Below are 16699 nucleotides of genomic sequence, written 5' to 3'. Positions count from 1 at the left end.
CTCCCTCACTAACTAGCAAGTCACTCTCTTTATTTTTTTTTAATTTATTTTAATTGGAGGTTAATTACTTTACAATATTGTATTGGTTTTGCCTTACATCAACATGAATCTACCACAGGTGTACACGTGTTCCCCATCCTGAACCCCCCTCTCTCCTCCCTCCCTGTACCATCCCTCTGGGTCCTCCCAGTGCACCAGCCCCAAGCATCCAGTATCATGCATCGAACCTGGACTGGCGATTCGTTTCACATATGATATTATACATGGTTCAATGCCATTCTCCCAAATCATCCCACCCTCTCCCTCTCCCACAGAGTCCAAAAGTCTGTTCTATACATCTGTGTCTCTTTTGCTGTCTCATATACAGGGTTATCATTACCATCTTTCTAAATTCCATATGTATGCATTAGTATATTGTATTGGTGTTTTTCTTTCTGGCTTACTTCACTCTGTATAATAGGCTCCAGTTTCATCCACCTCATTAGAACTGATTCAAATGTATTCTTTTTAACGGCTGAGTAATACTCCATTGTGTATTTGTACCACAGCTTTCTCATCCATTCCCAGCAGTTCACTCTCTTAATCACAGTCTCCTCATCTCTGTCCACATCACTGCATTAAGATGAGCTGATACACACAAAGAGCTCCTAGCCCCAGAGTCAATGTTCTTTAAGGGTTAGCTGTTTTTGTGTCTGTTGTCTATGAAATGGGCACTATACTGGGGCCAGGTTAGGCCCTTCAGAGCCCTCAAAACACTGGAGAGATTAGTACCACTTCCTCTGATGCCTCAGGCAATTTAATAATGAAACAATATGACCCATAAAACATGAACACAGCATTCACCCTGTGCTGAAACCTACAAAGCTTTTTTTTTTTTTTTTTTAAGATCCTCAGGGCAGAATAGGAAATGTTCACCAAACAGGAATGATTCTCATTTCCTTGGTCCCTGTGCTTTGCTTAGCCCTAAATCTGTGTTTAGTCATCCTGTTGGGAAATATTGGGTGAGCCAAAAAAATTTGTTCCCTGAATGAACTTTTATGGTCAACCCAATAGATGTGGATAATCCTATTTCCCCAGGTGGTTGAGAGAATTAAAGGAGATAATTAAGGTAAAAATTATCGAGGAAAGTGCCTGGCACATAATAGGTGCTTGGGACATAGGAGCTGTGGTTAGAATTTTTGGAAGGATTTTTCTCTCTCTATGTTGCCTTGAACTATTCATGTTGCTACAGTTTGTGGTTAATGGTTTGCTTCTATGAGATAGCAGTGCCCATAAACTCTAGGTGGCAGCAGGAAAGAACAATAATTAGGTTCTTAATTTAGGGTCCTATTTAGTGTATGAGGACTAACATTTTTTTTTAATATATTGTATTTATTTTAAGGACTACTTTGTTTTTTTGTTTGTTTGTTTGTTTGTTTGTTTGTTTTTTGGCCATGCTGGGCAACCTTTGGGATCTTAGTTCCCTAACCAGGAATTGAACCCAGATCCTCAGCACTAAGAGCACGGAATCCTAACCTCTGGGGTGTCAGGGGAGCCCCGGGACTAACATTTCTATTGCTTTGACTTCATTTGTGATATTTATTTACTTGCCTCTGAAGTACTGCTCTAGGTATGTTTGAATTTTAGATCTTGCATTACCTAACAAAGACTCTAGTGCAGTACATTGAAAGTAGTTATTGATAAATTGAAGTTTAAATCTATCATTTTTTCTGTGTGTTCCATCTCTTCTTTGTTTCTTTTCTTTCTTGCTTTCTTTGGATTAATCAAGTACTTTTATTATTCCACTTTCTCCTGGATTAGCTTGTTGGCATACATTTATTATTTTTATTCTCTAAGTAGTTACCCTAAAGATTATAGAATGCACCCACGATAAATCTTTACCAGTTTACTATAAATTAGTATTTGTATTACTTCAAGGAAAATGCACAGTCCTTAGAATGTGTTAAGTTTATTTGTTCCTCTCTGCTCTTGAATTTACCCTTTTATGTTGCTCTTTATCCCTCCTTGAATTTTTATGCTTCCAGAGTATTATTTTGTACTGCAAGTCTATTTGCTATAGTAATCTAAATTTTGTAGCAAAATTAAGTGGCAAATGATCTTAATTTGTTTCATTTTTGTCTTCATATTTGAAGGATTTTTGTTGGCATAGTGTGGATCACAATAAACTGTGGAAAATTCTGAAAGAGATGGGAATACCAGACCACCTAACCTGCCTCTTGAGAAATCTGTATTCAGGTCAGGAAGCAACAGTTAGAACTGGACATGGAACAACAGACTGGTTCCAAATAGGAAAAGGAGTACGTCAAGGCTGTATATTGTCACCCTGCTTATTTAACTTCTATGCAGAGTACATCATGAGAAACGCTGGACTGGAAGAAGCACAAGCTGGAATCAAGATTGCCGGGAAAAATATCAATAACCTCAGATATGCAGATGACACCACCCTTATGGCAGCAAGTGAAGAGGAACTAAAAAGCCTCTTGATGAAAGTAAAAGAGGAGAGTGAAAAAGTTGGCTTAAAGCTCAACATTCAGAAAACGAAGATCAAGGCATCCGGTCCCATCACTCCATGGGAAATAGATGGGGAAACAGTGGAAACAGTGTCAGACTTTATTTTTGGGGGCTCCAAAATCACTGCAGATGGTGACTGCAGCCATGAAATTAAAAGACGCTTACTCCTTGGAAGAAAAGTTATGACCAACCTAGATAGCATATTCAAAAGCAGAGACATTACTTTGCCAACTAAGGTCCGTCTAGTCAAGGCTATGGTTTTTCCTGTGGTCATGTATGGCTGTGAGAGTTGGACTGTGAAGAAGGCTGAGCGCCAAAGAATTGATGCTTTTGAAGTGTGGTGTTGGAAAAGACTCTTGAGAGTCCCTTGGATTGCAAGGAGATCCAACCAGTCCATTCTGAAGGAGATCAGCCCTGGAATTTCTTTGGAAGGAATGATGCTAAAGCTGAAACTCCAGTACTTTGGCCACCTCATGCAAAGAGTTGACTCATTGGAAAAGACTCTGATGCTGGGAGGGATTGGGGGCAGGAGGAGAAGGGGACAACAGAGGATGAGATGGCTGGATGGCATCATGGACTCGATGGACATGAGTCTGAGTGAACTCCGGGAGATGGTGATGGACAGGGAGGCCTGGCGTGCTGCGATTCATGGGGTCACAAAGAGTTGGACACGACTGAGCGACTGAACTGAACTGAACTGAACTGTTGACATAGTATTCTACGTTGGCAGATAAAATTCCATTGTTTTCTGGTTTCCGTCATTTCTGTTGAGAAGTCTTATTAGACCTTCTTTAAAAATAATTTGCCTTATTCCCCCTCTGACTGCTTTTGAGATTAATGTATTCTTACATGTGTGTAGTTTGACTGTGATATGCCCTGGCGTATTTTTCTCTGTGTTTATCCTGCTTCTGATTCACAGAACTTCTTCATTGCTTTGGCTTGATGTCTTTCATCAATCTCGAAGTGTTTTCGTTCAGTTTATCATTAAATATTGTTTCTAAGTTGTTCTTTCTCTCCTCTCCTCTGTGGTCCTATTACATGTATGTTAGACTTTACTCGATGTCCAATGTTTATTTTATACTTTTTTAAAAACTTGTTTTCCAACCTTCTTTCTGAAATTAGACTGGTGACTTATATCTCAGTTCATTCTTTTCTTCTGTTATAGCCAATCTGTGATTCAAATGCTCTGCTGAGTTCTGAATTTCAGTTATAGTATTTTTCAGGTTTAGAATTTCCATTTGATTTTTTTTAGAAGTTCTAGTTCTCTAGTAGCATTTTCCATTGTAAATCTCTTTTCTTGATCACATTGTCAAGGTTGTTGATAAGTCTTTGCTTAGTTACTCTGATATCTGAATCTTATATATGAGTTTGGTTTTTTTGTCTTGGTTTTGGACTGTTTGGTTTTGTCTCTTGCATGCCTGTGTTTTTATGAAATGCTAAGCATTGTGGCTGGATGGCATCACTGACTCGATGGACATGAATTTGGGTGAATTCTGGGAGTTGGTGATGGACAGGGAGGCCTGGCGTGCTGCAGTTCATGGGGTCGCAAAGAGTCAGACACGACTGAGCGACTGGACTGAACTGAACTGAAGCTTTGTATAGGAAAAATTTTGGAAATTTTGGAAGATGACATCTTCCCCAAAAGAAAAGTTGCTCTTCTGGCAAGTGGTGACAATTGAGGCAAATCACTTTGATCTAATAAGAGATTTAAATGATTCAAGACAGGATCAGTTTAGTTGGTCTTTACTCTAAGGGAGTGACTTTTCAGAGGTCTCATTAAAAGGCCGATTTGTTTGCCAAGGAGTCTCATCTTGATGGACCGTGAACTCCAATTTTGTCTCCCTGGTACTGGGAGATTGCCAAATCTCTGCTTCGTTCCTTGCCTTCTTAGCCACCACCTTTCTGCTTTGCTTCTCTGACTCTTACCCCACCCAGGTTAGGTTTCAGCAAACACCTCAAAGGTAATGACTGTCACTGATGTCAGACTGACTTCTCTATGGTTCTCACATCTCTAAGATCTTAGCTCCTTGGGTCCTAGCTGCCTTAGGAACCTCAACTCCAATTTTTGTCTCCCCAGCTCATTGAGACTGGAAAACTCTAAGCTGCTTCTTTTTTCTTCTGTGCTTATAAATTGGCAAATGTCTTGAGGGGAAAAGTAGCCGAGGCCAGACTTAGCTCAGCCCACGTCTCATCTCTGGGACCCTGGGCCTTTGAGTCCTGCCTTAGTCACCCTGCAATGTCTTGTTGTTGTTCAGTCACTCAGTCATGTCCGACTCTTTGCAACCCCGTGGACTGCAGCACGCCAGGCTTCCCTGTCCTTCACCAACTCCTAGAGTTTGCCCAGGCTCATGTCCATTGAGTCGGTGATGCAACCCAACCATCTCATCCTCTGTCATCCCTTCTCCTCCTGCCCTCAATCTTTCCCAGCATCAGAGTCTTTTCCAATTAGTCAGCTTTTCACATCAGGTGGCCAAACGGTTGGAGCCTCAGCTTCAGCAGCAGCCCTTCCAGTGAATATTCAGGGTTGATTTCCTTTAGGATGGACTGGTTGGATCTCCTTGCTGTCCAAGGGACTCTCGAGAGTCTTCTCTAGCACCACGTGGTTCGAAAGCATCAGTTCTTCGGCACTCAACTTTATTTAGGGTCCAACTGTCACCTCCATACAGGACTACTGGAAAAGCCATAGCTTTGACTAGACGGACCTTTGTCAGCAAGTGATGTGTCTGCTTTTTAATATGCAGTCTATATTTGTCATAGCTTTTCTTCCAAGGAGCAAGCGTCTTTTAATTTCATGGCTGCAGTCACCATCTACAGTGATTTTGGAGCCCAAGAAAGTCAAGTCTGTCACTGTTTCCATTTTTGCCATGAAGTGATGGGACCAGATGCCTTGATCCTAGTACTTCAAATGTTGAGTTTTAAAGCCAGTTTTTCATTTTCCTCTTTCATCTTCATCAAGAGACTCTTTGGTTCCTCTTTGCTTTCTGCCTTAAGGATTCTGTCACGTGCATATCTGAGATTGTTCATATTTCTTCTGGCGATCTTGATTCCAGCTTGTGATTCATCCAGCCTGGCATTTCACATGATGTACTCTGCACAGAAGTTAAATAAGCAGGGTGATAATATACAGCCTTGATAATATACAGCCTTTTGCTTTGTCACCAAAAAAAAAAAAAAACCAACAATGGAGTAATACCTAGACTCCACAAGGCACGCCAGGAAATCCACAAAAAGGGGGAGAAAAGAAAACCTAGAAGAATGGGCAAGGATAAAAGGTATGAATAGACAGTTCCTAGAAACTCATATGGCCCACAATTATGTGAATATATGTTCAAAGTCTCTAGAATCATAGAAATGAAAATTAAAACCAGTATGAGATAATTGCTTTCCATTTAGCAGTTTGGCAGCCATTAGAAAGCTGGACAATGCCAAGTGTTAGCAAGAATTTATGAAATTAGAATGCACATGTACTTCTGGCAAGAATCTAGATTAGCACAGGATTTATGAAGAAAAATCTGCTAGTACTTGGGTCAGGTTCATTTCATATATACCCAGTGGCACATGAATCCTCCTCAAATACTTGTATGTTTTAAGAATATGTATGTGTGTGTAGCTACACCGCATTACTTATATGTGTGTGTATATATATAATGAAGATATTCATTGCAGCATTGTTTGTAGTAGCTAAGAGATGAAGGCATTCTATATGTCCATCACTAGTTCAGTTCAGTTCAGTCATTCAGTCATGTCCGACTCTTTGCAACCCCATGAACCGCAGCACGCCAGGCCTCCCTGTCCATCACCAACTCCTGGAGTCCACCCAAACCCATGTCCATTGAGTCAGTGATGCCATCCAGCCACCTCATCCTCTGTCATCCCCTTCTCCTCCTGTCTTCAATCTTTCCCAGCATCAGGGTCTTTTCAAATGAGTCAGCTCTTTGCATCAGGTGGCCAAAGTATTGGAGTTTCAGCTTCAACATCAGTCCTTCCAATGAACACCCAGGACTGATCTCCTTTAGAATGGACTGGTTGGATCTCCTTGCAATCCAAGGGACTCTCAAGAGACTTCTCCAACACCACAGTTCAAAAGCATCAATTCCTCTGTGCTCAGCTTTCTTTGTAGTCCAACTCTCACATCCATACATGACCACTGGAAAAACCATAGCCTTGACTAGATGGACCTTTGTTGACAAAGTAATGTCTCTGCTTTTTAATATGCTTTCTAGGTCGGTCATAACTTTCCTTTCAAGGAGTAAGCGTCTTTTAATTTCATGGCTGCAGTCACCATCTGCCGTGATTTTGGAGCCCCCCAAAATAAAGTCAGCCACTGTTTCCACTGTTTCCCCATCTGTGTGCCATGAAGTAATGGGACTGGATGCCATGATCTTAGTTTTCTGATTGTTGAGCTTTAAGCCAACTTTTTCGCTCTCCTCTTTCACTCTCATCAAGAGGCTCTTTAGTTCCTCTTCACTTTCTGCCGTAAGGGTGTGTCATCTGCATATCTGACAGTAATACTCAGTGAGAAAGCATCAGCTCTGGGGCTGAGGCCAGACGTGTCTCATTGCTGTCTCTTTCCTCATCAGGCTTGTCTGATGGCACATAATCCACGGAGCTCAAACACAAAAGCCTGTAAAGACTATGGGGAAATACAAGGAGATGGAAAAAGAGGGGTCAAATATAAGACACTAGGGAGTGGTGGGGGACTGTGGCAAACGAGCTTATATGCCTTGACCAAAGCGGGCAGCCAACGGATAGTTGCAGTACAGGAGTGGTCAGTGTTCCTCTAATTCTTCAAGAGAAGCTGAAACTCTAGATTCTTATGTGAAATCACCTCATTTTTAAATATTGGCAACTACTTCAAATATTTTTAAACCTTAAGAAGGAGTAAAAACAATTCCTTACGTTTTTCCCTGGATTTGGTCATTTAGCTAACAATCTGCTGCTTTTCATACCCACATTCATAGCATTTGGATGTGTAGAGACCTATGCAGTTTTTTACAACATTGTTTGTTTTTTAACCTTCAATTATTTGCATATATCAAAAAGAATGAAGGGAATGAGTTTGGATAAAATGCAAATTTCTGACACCTATAGTCAGACAATAAGTTCAGTGTCTGCTATTTGCCACACTCCACACAATATGTTTTGACATATTAAAAAGATACGGAGGCCTCTTTTTGGAGTGCCTTGTGGCATTTGAGGAACAAGAAAACCGGATCTCAGAACCCATGTATACATGGGAACACTTAGGACCCAAATGTTTAGAGACATAAACGCTAGGAGCTAGTTTGTGTGGAATTTTCTCCTCTGATTAAAAAGCACATATAAAGTACTTCCTATGTGCAAGTCCTGGGATAAGTGATTTATTTCTTTGTTATAAATTATTGAGTATTTGGGGCATGCAGAGATGCAGAGGAACCCTATGAGAGCTTCCCTGGTGACTCAGCCAGTAAAGAGTCCACCTGCAATGCAGAAGATGCTGGTTCCATACCTGGGTGGGGAAGATCCCCTGGGAACTCCCATGGATGGAGGAGCCTGACGGGCTATAGTCCATGGGGTCACAAGAGTCAGACATGCCACAGCGACTAAGCCACCACTTATTGTTCAGTCGCTAAGTCACATCTGACTCTTTGCGACCCTGTGGACTGCAGCATGCCCGGCTTCCCTGTCCTTCACTGTCTCCCAGAGCTTGCTCAAACTCATGTCCATTGAGTTGGTGATGCCATCCAACACCTCATCCTCTGTCGCCCCCTTCTCCTCCTGCCCTCCATCACTTGCTTACAGGAAAGCAGGGGGTGGCAAACTTTTATGCCAGATATGAAATATTTTCAGCTTTGTGGGTCTCTATGGCAACTACTGTACACAGAAATTGCAGCATAAAAGTAGCCGTGAAGGATACAGTAACCTGCCAAGCAGGGCTATGCTCCAAGAAAACTTTACTAAGGGACACTGAAATTTGAATTTCACATAATTGTCACAGGTCATGAAATGCTATCCTTCTTAGGATTATTTTCAACCATTTAAAAATATGAAAGACATTCTTAGTTCATGGGTCACATAAAAACAGATGATAAGATGGATTTGGATGGGTCAGAGTTTGTGTCAACCTCTGAACTACATTGTTGCAAACACAGTTGAAGCTCCAGGGTACCTCTTTCTAAATTTCATCCCCTGATGACCCCTAGCTAACCATTCTCCTGAAACAGGTGTCTATCATTCCTATACATATTATTATCTTTTTTATTGATTATACCTATCCTTGAACAGTGTGTAATATTGATTTGTATACTTTTGAACCTCATAGGAATGGTATCATACGTTGGGTACCCTTCTGTCTCATTGCCCAGTGCTTTGGCAGTCTGTTCATCATGCTGAGTGGCGCTCCAGGGCAGTCTTCATTGCTGTGTTGTGTTCCATCGTGAGACCTTTTTACCTGTATTCTTCATTCCTGTGTCAGTGAATGGGCATTTAGGTTGCTGCCTGGTAGGTCCTTTATTTATATCTCATCTCTTTGCGTCTTTACCATGACCTTCTAAGGGAGATACTGATAATCCCTGTTGTTCAAATGAGAAAACTTTTGACTTAGAGCAGTTTGGTTAACTTGTTCAAGGTACTGAGTAGTGAAGTAGAACTTGAATCCACAGTCTTTTCAGGATAGATTGTGAGTTTGTAACCATGTTGCCTTCGCTTGGTACACTGTGTTCTATTAACACAGTAATGATGGATCCTGCCAAGGATGACCTTGGATACTAACGTGCAGTGACTACCATAGCCTTTTTCTGAGGACGACTTGAATCAGTGTCACATGTTATTGGTTGTAGTTTAGTCCTTTGAAAATTGCTGTGTTTGACATTGTACAGATTAATAAAAAACCTCACTCCCCATGTACATGGTATCATATGGAATTCGTCTCACTCCCCGTGTACATGGTATCACATGGTATTCGTCTCACTCCCCGTGTACATGGTATCACATGGTATTCGTCTCACTCCCCGTGTACATGGTATCATATGGAATTCGTCTTTCTCCTTCTGCCTTAGCTCACTCAGTGTGATAATCTCTAGATCCATCCGTGTTGCTGCAAATGACACGTTTTTATGGCTAGTATTCCACTGTGTGTGTGCGTGTGAACCACATCTTCTTCATCCGTTCATCTGTCGATGGACACTTAGGTTGTCTCCATGTCTTGGCCGCTGTAAACAGTGCTGCCGGGAACATAGCGGATGCATGTATCTTTGAGAAGCAGACTCAGAGACAGGACAGACTTATGGTTGTTGAAGGAAGGGAATTGGGGGAGGGTTGGTTTAGGCGTTCGGGATTAGCAGATGCAAACTATTATACATAGAATGGGTAAACAATACGTTCCTACTGTATAACACAGGGAAACTATCTTCAATATCCTGTGATAACCATTATGGAAAATAATATGCCAAAGTATGTATATATGCCATACATATCTATATCTATCTATCTATATATAACTGAATCACTTTGCTGTACAGCAGAAATTGACACAAATTGTAAATCAACACAGAGAGCCCAGGCTGGTGCTCCGTGATGACCTAGAGAGGTGGGATAGGCCGGGGTGGGGAGCGGAGGGAGGCGCAAGAGGGAAGCGGTATGTATATAATTATAACTGATTCCCACTGATGCATGGCAGAGACCACCACCACATTATAAAGCAATTATGCTGTGATAGAAAAAGTCAACCATACTTCAGTAAAATAAATTAAAAAAAAAAAAAGAAACCTCATTCCCTAACCAAAGTGGGGCTAGAAATTTAAGAATAAGTACTGACCTAGTGCAAGAGTTATAACATTTTTCATTAAAAAATGAGAATGACCCCCAGAGATTTGTCCCTTTTCTTTGCTGCCCTCCCCAACACCGCCCCCCCATAGCATTTATCAAAATCCTGGGTAATTCAGGAGCTAGCGTATTCTTTCTTGATGGGGACCACAATGCTGGGCTGAGTGCTCTGCTGCCTGAGGGACGTTTACATATCCATGACATCTTTTGAGCCTTTCTCCATTTGCACAAGCGACATGTAACACCACATTCAGTCTCTCTTAACTGCAGTCAACGCCACCTTCTCTCCACACCTCTGGCTTGTAGGAATCCAAATTCAATCCTACCTTGCCACCTGTTTCTCTCTGCCTCTACTGAAAGGTCTCCCTGGCTCACTCCAGCTCAGTTAGATGCCATTTAAAAGGCCCAAATATAATTTTTCTAATGGCAAAATACAGGAGGAAGGAGGGGAAAGTTTTAATCAAGTGGGTGTATTCTCCGGAGGGGAGCAAGTACTTCATTTCAATTGCTCATTTCCCTCTGATGAAAAGTTCAGTGAATTTTTATGATGTAGAATTTATAAGATGGCTGAGTTTAGGTAATCAGCTTTAATATTTATACTCTTAGGGAAAGAAATGGGAATCATTAGTAAGCATGCATAATTAATGAATAAATTATATTTCCCTTTGTTTTCTTGCAGGTACAAGGAAATGCTAGAACTACTGGTCTCACCCAGCCTTACTGTAAACAGTGATCGTCCAGGGAAACTGAAGCTTAACCGTGCTGACGCTGATGTCTGGACTCTGAGTGACAGAGAAGGTAGGCCTCCTGCTGTGTGTTTTAGCGGGCCTGGCGGTGGTTCTGTTCACCCCACGGAACATGGTAAGGGACTGACGGCCTTAGACACGCATCCTCTCCCAAGTACTGTCATTACGGCAATTTCTCTTCCCATCCAATTAGATTATTGACTCTGGACCAAAACTTTGTACGTTGCTAACAATTTTGTCGAGTCATTAAAGGTAAAAGTATGCTGGTTCGTGTTCTGAACTTCCTGTCTTGGTCTCCAGTTCCAAGAAATGCTGACACCTCCACAGGCGCTAGTCAGTTTCAGGTTCCAGGCCCGGCCCCGGGTGTGTCCTGCAGGCTCTGGGGCTGGACCTCTGAGTCCTCTCCTACCACCGCCCCATCCAAGCAGGGCGTCCTGTTTACGGGGGGTTGACGTTGGGACAACAAGTCATCTGCCTTTTGCTTTCAGGTCGGGTTGGAGTCAAGGAAGCAGAGGAGAGTTAAGCTGTTTAAAAAATTATTGGCAAATGATGCAGTCGGACTAGTTTTCACTAGAACAATTCCAGCTATTGTTTGCACTGTTTGGGATCTGTCAGCCTTCCTGGTAAAGCTCAGTTACTTAGCAAAAGGCATTAAGCTATTATGTTTAACCATTGGGCTTAACCCTTTGTTTGAGCAGCTTTGAGATTTGCTGCTGGTATTCCAAGACCCCTGGCTGTCTCTCCTTCATTGTTTGTGTTTGAGGCCAGTTCGTGGGGACACAGTGCTATATAATTGTCATGGAAAACCAAAGAGACACGGTTCTAGTTGAATATAACATCAGAAGGAATTTGCTTTTAAGCAACTCCAGGCTTTGGGGAGTGATTACTGCTGTCACCAAGATAGCAGTCAGTAATGTCTTACATACTGGTCGTGAAGCTGAAACAACCTTGCTGAAAGTACCATCAGGAGGGTCTGGGCTCCTGTGCCAAAGCTGCATAGTAGACCAACACACCCTCGTTCCTCCCAGGCCTTTGGAGCATCTGGATAAGCCACCCTGAGCTCTTTGAGAGTTTGAGATAATTTCCGGAGCCCTGTTTAAAGACCGTCTTCCTTTTCCTTCAGCCTGAAGGCACTAGTTAACTAAAGACTCTGCATTTCAGAGCCAGTAACAACAGAAAAGGGCGTAGACTGCTGAAGGAGGAGGATCCTAGATTGACTCCCAGCCAAGTGACCTTGGGCAAATTGCTCAACCTTCCTGAGGCCTCAACTTTCTCACTTATCGAATGGGGAGCTGGGAAACATGACCACTTAGTAGGGTGCTTACTGCAAGGATTAAATGAGGTGATGTTGTGTAAAGTGTTAGTCCTTCAGTTGTGTCTGACTCTTTGCTAGCCCATAGACTTTAGCCCGCCGGCTCCTCTGTCCATGGGATTCTCCAGGCATGGATACTAGAGTGGGTAGCCATTCCCTTCTCAGGGGATCTTGCCAACCCAGAGATCAAACCTCAGTCTCATGTATTACAAGCAGATTCTTTACCATCTGAGCCACCAGATTGGAAGCGTGATAAATAAACTTACATCCACTGAATTAAATAGCCATAACGGGGACTTCCCTGGAAGTCCAGTGGGTTAAGACTCTGCACTTCCAATGCAGAGGACTCGGGTTTGATCCCTGGTCGGGGAACTACCACATCCCACATGCCACACAACATGGCCTAAAAAAAAACCGTCACAAAACCCCGTCACAGGGGACTCAAATCCGTGGTTGCAAACTTGGCAGCTCACAGCCAAGCCTGGCCCTCGGGTACATCTTTGTTTGATTTATACTGTGTTTTAAATAAAAAAGTGAAGTGAAGTGAGCTCGCTCAGTCGTGTCCGACTCTTTGCGACCCCATGGACTGTAGCCCACCAGACTCTTCCATCCATAGGATTCTCCAGGCAAGAATACTGGAGTGGGTTGCCATTTGCTTCTCCAGGGGAACTTCCCGACCTAGGGATCGAACCCGGGTCTCCCTCATTGTGGGCAGGTGCTTTACCCTCTGAGCCACCAGGGAAGCCTGTCTTGTTTTAAATAAAGGTAACTTGTAAAAATTGAGAGTGCACATAAAAATCTAGATTTCTAGTTTCTCTGGAGATGCTGAATGCTCTAGAAGTACTGGGCCTGTGTCCCCACCTGGGAACCTGGCTGCCACCACTGGGGACTGAGGGGCAGCTGTGACGAACATGAGTGACTGCCACCCCTCCTGCCCTTCGTTTTTGTGAGCATCTATCTTGAGAGTCCCTTGGACTGCAAGGAGATCCAACCAGTCCATCCTGAGGGAGATCAGCCCTGGGATTTCTTTGGAAGGAATGATGCTAAAGCTGAAACTCCAGTACTTTGGCCACCTCATGCAAAGAGTTGACTCATTGGAAAAGACTCTGATGCTGGGAGGGATTGGGGGCAGGAGGAGAAGGGGACGACCCAGGATGAGATGGCTGGATGGCATCACTGACTCGATGGATGTGAGTGTGAGTGAACTCCGGGAGTTGGTGATGGACAGGGAGGCCTGGAGTGCTGCGATTCATGGGGTCGCAAAGAGTCAGACACAACTGGGTGACTGAACTGAACTGATTCTGCCTCAGGCCCTGTTGAGAGCAATAGAAATCTAGATGAATCCTCCTTCTCCTCCATCACTGTCAAACCAAACCCTTGGCACTTGCTATGTGTCAGGCATTAATGTGTATTAACACTTGAGTATCTGCAACTCTAAGAAGTGGACACTTGTTTTCAGGTGAGACACAGGTTAAGTGGCTTGATTGAGATGACAGTTTAGTGGTTGCCAAATTTGAACCTAAGTAATCAGACTCCAGGGTGTCTCGGGTGGCACAGTGGTAGAGAATATGCCTGCCAGTGCAGGAAACACAGGTTCAACCCCTGGGTCAGGAGGAGCCCCTGGAGAAGGAAACGGCCGCGCACGGCAGTTTTCTTGCCTGGAAAACCCCAAGCCTCGTGGGCTACAGTCGGTGAGGTTGCAGAAGAGTTGCACGCAACTTAGAGACTAAATAACAACTGGTCTGACTCGAAAGTCCGTTTTCCTAATTACTGTTTATCATGTAATTATTACACCCCTATTGGGTTATGGGCTTCCCTGGTGGCTCAGACAGTAAAGCGTCTGTCTACAATGTGGGAGACTGGGGTTCGATCCCTGGGTCAGGAAGATCCCCTGGAGAAGGAAATGGCAACCCACTCCAGTACTATTGCCTGGAAAATCCCATGGACAGAGGAGCTTGGTAGGCTACAGTCCATGGGGTCACAAAGAGTCGGACACGACTGAGCGACTTCACTTCACTTCATTGGGTTATGAACCCATTTTAGAGATGTGGAACTTGAGGCTTGGGGAGTTGAGTAACTGGCTTAAAGTCACACAGCTCGTGGCAGGGCCAGGAATTAAACTCAGTCCCCTGGCTCCTGAGTCTCTGCTTCTAAATTCAACATCTTAAGGGTCTTCAGACCCCAGCTATGCATCCCTCACCCCCAGTGGTGGTACCCACAAACACCTCGCCTCTCTCCTTTTATGTGACTTGGAGCTGTCTGCACCGTTTCCAATGCCGGGGGGTCAGCTGGGGCCAAGAGAAAGACTTTGAGGGTGAGCAAAGGGGCAGAGAGAGGTTGCTTCCAAATTCAGACCAGGCAGGGCTGGCAGAGTCAGGTTACACACACACACACACATGCACACAGACAATGTAGACGTTTCTTTCTCTTGATTATTGGTGTGAGCAGTGAGCTCTGGGACTCAGCAGGGGACATTCCACTCTAGCTATGGCCTCAAGTGTCAGACTCAGCTACTCTTCCTGCCTGACCTCTGGTCTCCCTCCTCCTGGGCCCACCCCTTCTGTTACAAAGTGACCACAAAGGTCCAGCCCCAAGGAGGACCCCAGGAGGCATGGGCCACAAGGCCTACACTCCAGGAGGTCTGGAGGGGAAACTCGAACCCAAGAAACCCCCCAAGGCTCCCATTGTGTTTCCTACTTTAACTCCTACCTTTTTAAAGTCCCCAGTCTAGTGGCCTAATCTCTTGGGGGCTCATTTGCCTCTTCTGTTAAGTAGAATAATTAGTCCACCAAGCTCATGGTTGACGTGAGGTTGAAATGACTTAAAACGTGGAGAGGGCTTGGTGTTTTTAAAAAGTATAGAATCAGATCTAAATTCCTAACTCTTGGCCAGGGGGCTCTGCTTCGTGTCCCTGGCAGCCTCTCAGGCTGGACTCCACCCCATCGCCCCTGCCCACGGCGCCCAGCCCCCGGCCCTGTTTCTTTTACTCTAACTGACAAGTCTGGTGCTGCCCTCAGGGCCTTCACATCTGCTGTTCCTCTGCTTGGACCGGGTTTCCTCCCATCACAGGACCATCACTTGATCCTTCAGTTCTTAGCAGGGAGGTCTTTCCTTTCAAAAGTAACCATTTGTTTCTTCATTCATTTGTTCATTCAAGAAATGTTTCCTCTGGCACATGCCCAGCATTGTGTAAGTACTAGGAAGAAAATACAAAACCTGTGCCTCCTGGAGCCTAACCCAGGGTGCTGGTAGGGCGGGGGTCTGATGGTAACAGTAGATAAGAAAGATATATAGCATGGTGGATGGTGCCATGCACTGTGCTGGGGAGGGGTGCAGAAAGCAAGGTGAGATAAGAAATGCGGGGACACGGGATTGCAGTTTTTGTTAGGGGCACTGAAAATAATGTCACTGGGAAGGGAACACTTGAAGAAGGACCTGAAAGAGCAAGTTCCCTGGCCATCTGCTGGTTAAGAATCCTCCTTGTAACGCAGGGGACTTGGGTTTGATCCTGGTCAGAGAAGTAAGATTCCACATGTCTTGGAGCAACTTAGCCTGTGCAGTGCAATGAAACGTTCCGCATGATGCAATGAAGATCCCATGTGCCATAATTGAGGCCCAACACAGCCAAATAAATAGATTAATTTAAGGATGAAAAAAAAAAAAGACCTGAAGAAGGTGTGCGAGAGCACTTCATGGTGACAGAGAGGAAGAGCCTTAGGAGCAGAGGAAATAGCATGTGCAAAGGTCCTGAGGCAGCAGCTGTCCCAGAGCACGTGAGGAGCAATAAGGAGGTTGGTGTGGCTGGAGCCCAGTGAGCAAGGGACCAGTGGCAGGGAGACGAGGTCAGAGAGGCACCCAGGATCAGACTCTGTGAGCCCTTGGAAGCACTTGGCTTCTACCCTGAGCGAGATGGGAGCTGTGGGAGGGTTGAGAGCAGATGAGAGATGATCTGATCTACTTGACAGGATCCCTCAGGCTGCACGAGAGAAAGGACTGGGGATGCACACAATGGAAGTCCAGGGGCTAAAGAAGAAGAGTTACAGTAACGCAAGTGAGAGGCCGTGGTGACTTAGACGCGGTGGTGGTGGTGGAGGGGAGAACAGGCCAGGCTCTGGAGCGGTGGAGGGGGAGCCAGTGAACGTCCAGCCATGCTGCTCTGTTTATCTTGTTTGTCTTCCTACGCCCTGCCCGGCTTGTTGTGTTTGCTCACTTGCTTTTTGTCTGCTCCTCCACCAGAATGTAAGTTCTCTGAAGGCAGATCTTACCTGCTTTAGTTGCCTACATATCTGCTGAGAACAAGGTATGATGCATAATAAGTGCTCTAAAA

At 44.2% G+C, this 16699-nt stretch overlaps 1 protein-coding gene across 1 annotated transcript in view; it reads left to right on the top strand.

Annotated features, from left to right (window-relative positions):
- The window catches only part of EYA2 (EYA transcriptional coactivator and phosphatase 2), a 263039-nt gene that overhangs the window by 76543 nt on the left and 169797 nt on the right, over positions 1-16699 (top strand). The window contains exon 2 of the mRNA XM_040248198.1: positions 10994-11112. Coding sequence (XP_040104132.1) covers positions 11004-11112 — 109 coding nt within the window. The 5' untranslated portion in view covers positions 10994-11003. The remainder of the gene's footprint in view (positions 1-10993; positions 11113-16699) is intronic.

Source organism: Oryx dammah, unplaced genomic scaffold, assembly GCF_014754425.2.
Source record: "Oryx dammah isolate SB20612 unplaced genomic scaffold, SCBI_Odam_1.1 HiC_scaffold_10, whole genome shotgun sequence".
NCBI lineage: Eukaryota > Metazoa > Chordata > Mammalia > Artiodactyla > Bovidae > Oryx > Oryx dammah.
The sequence above is the reverse complement of the archived record's forward strand: the minus strand, read 5'-3'. Positions and strand labels throughout refer to the sequence as shown.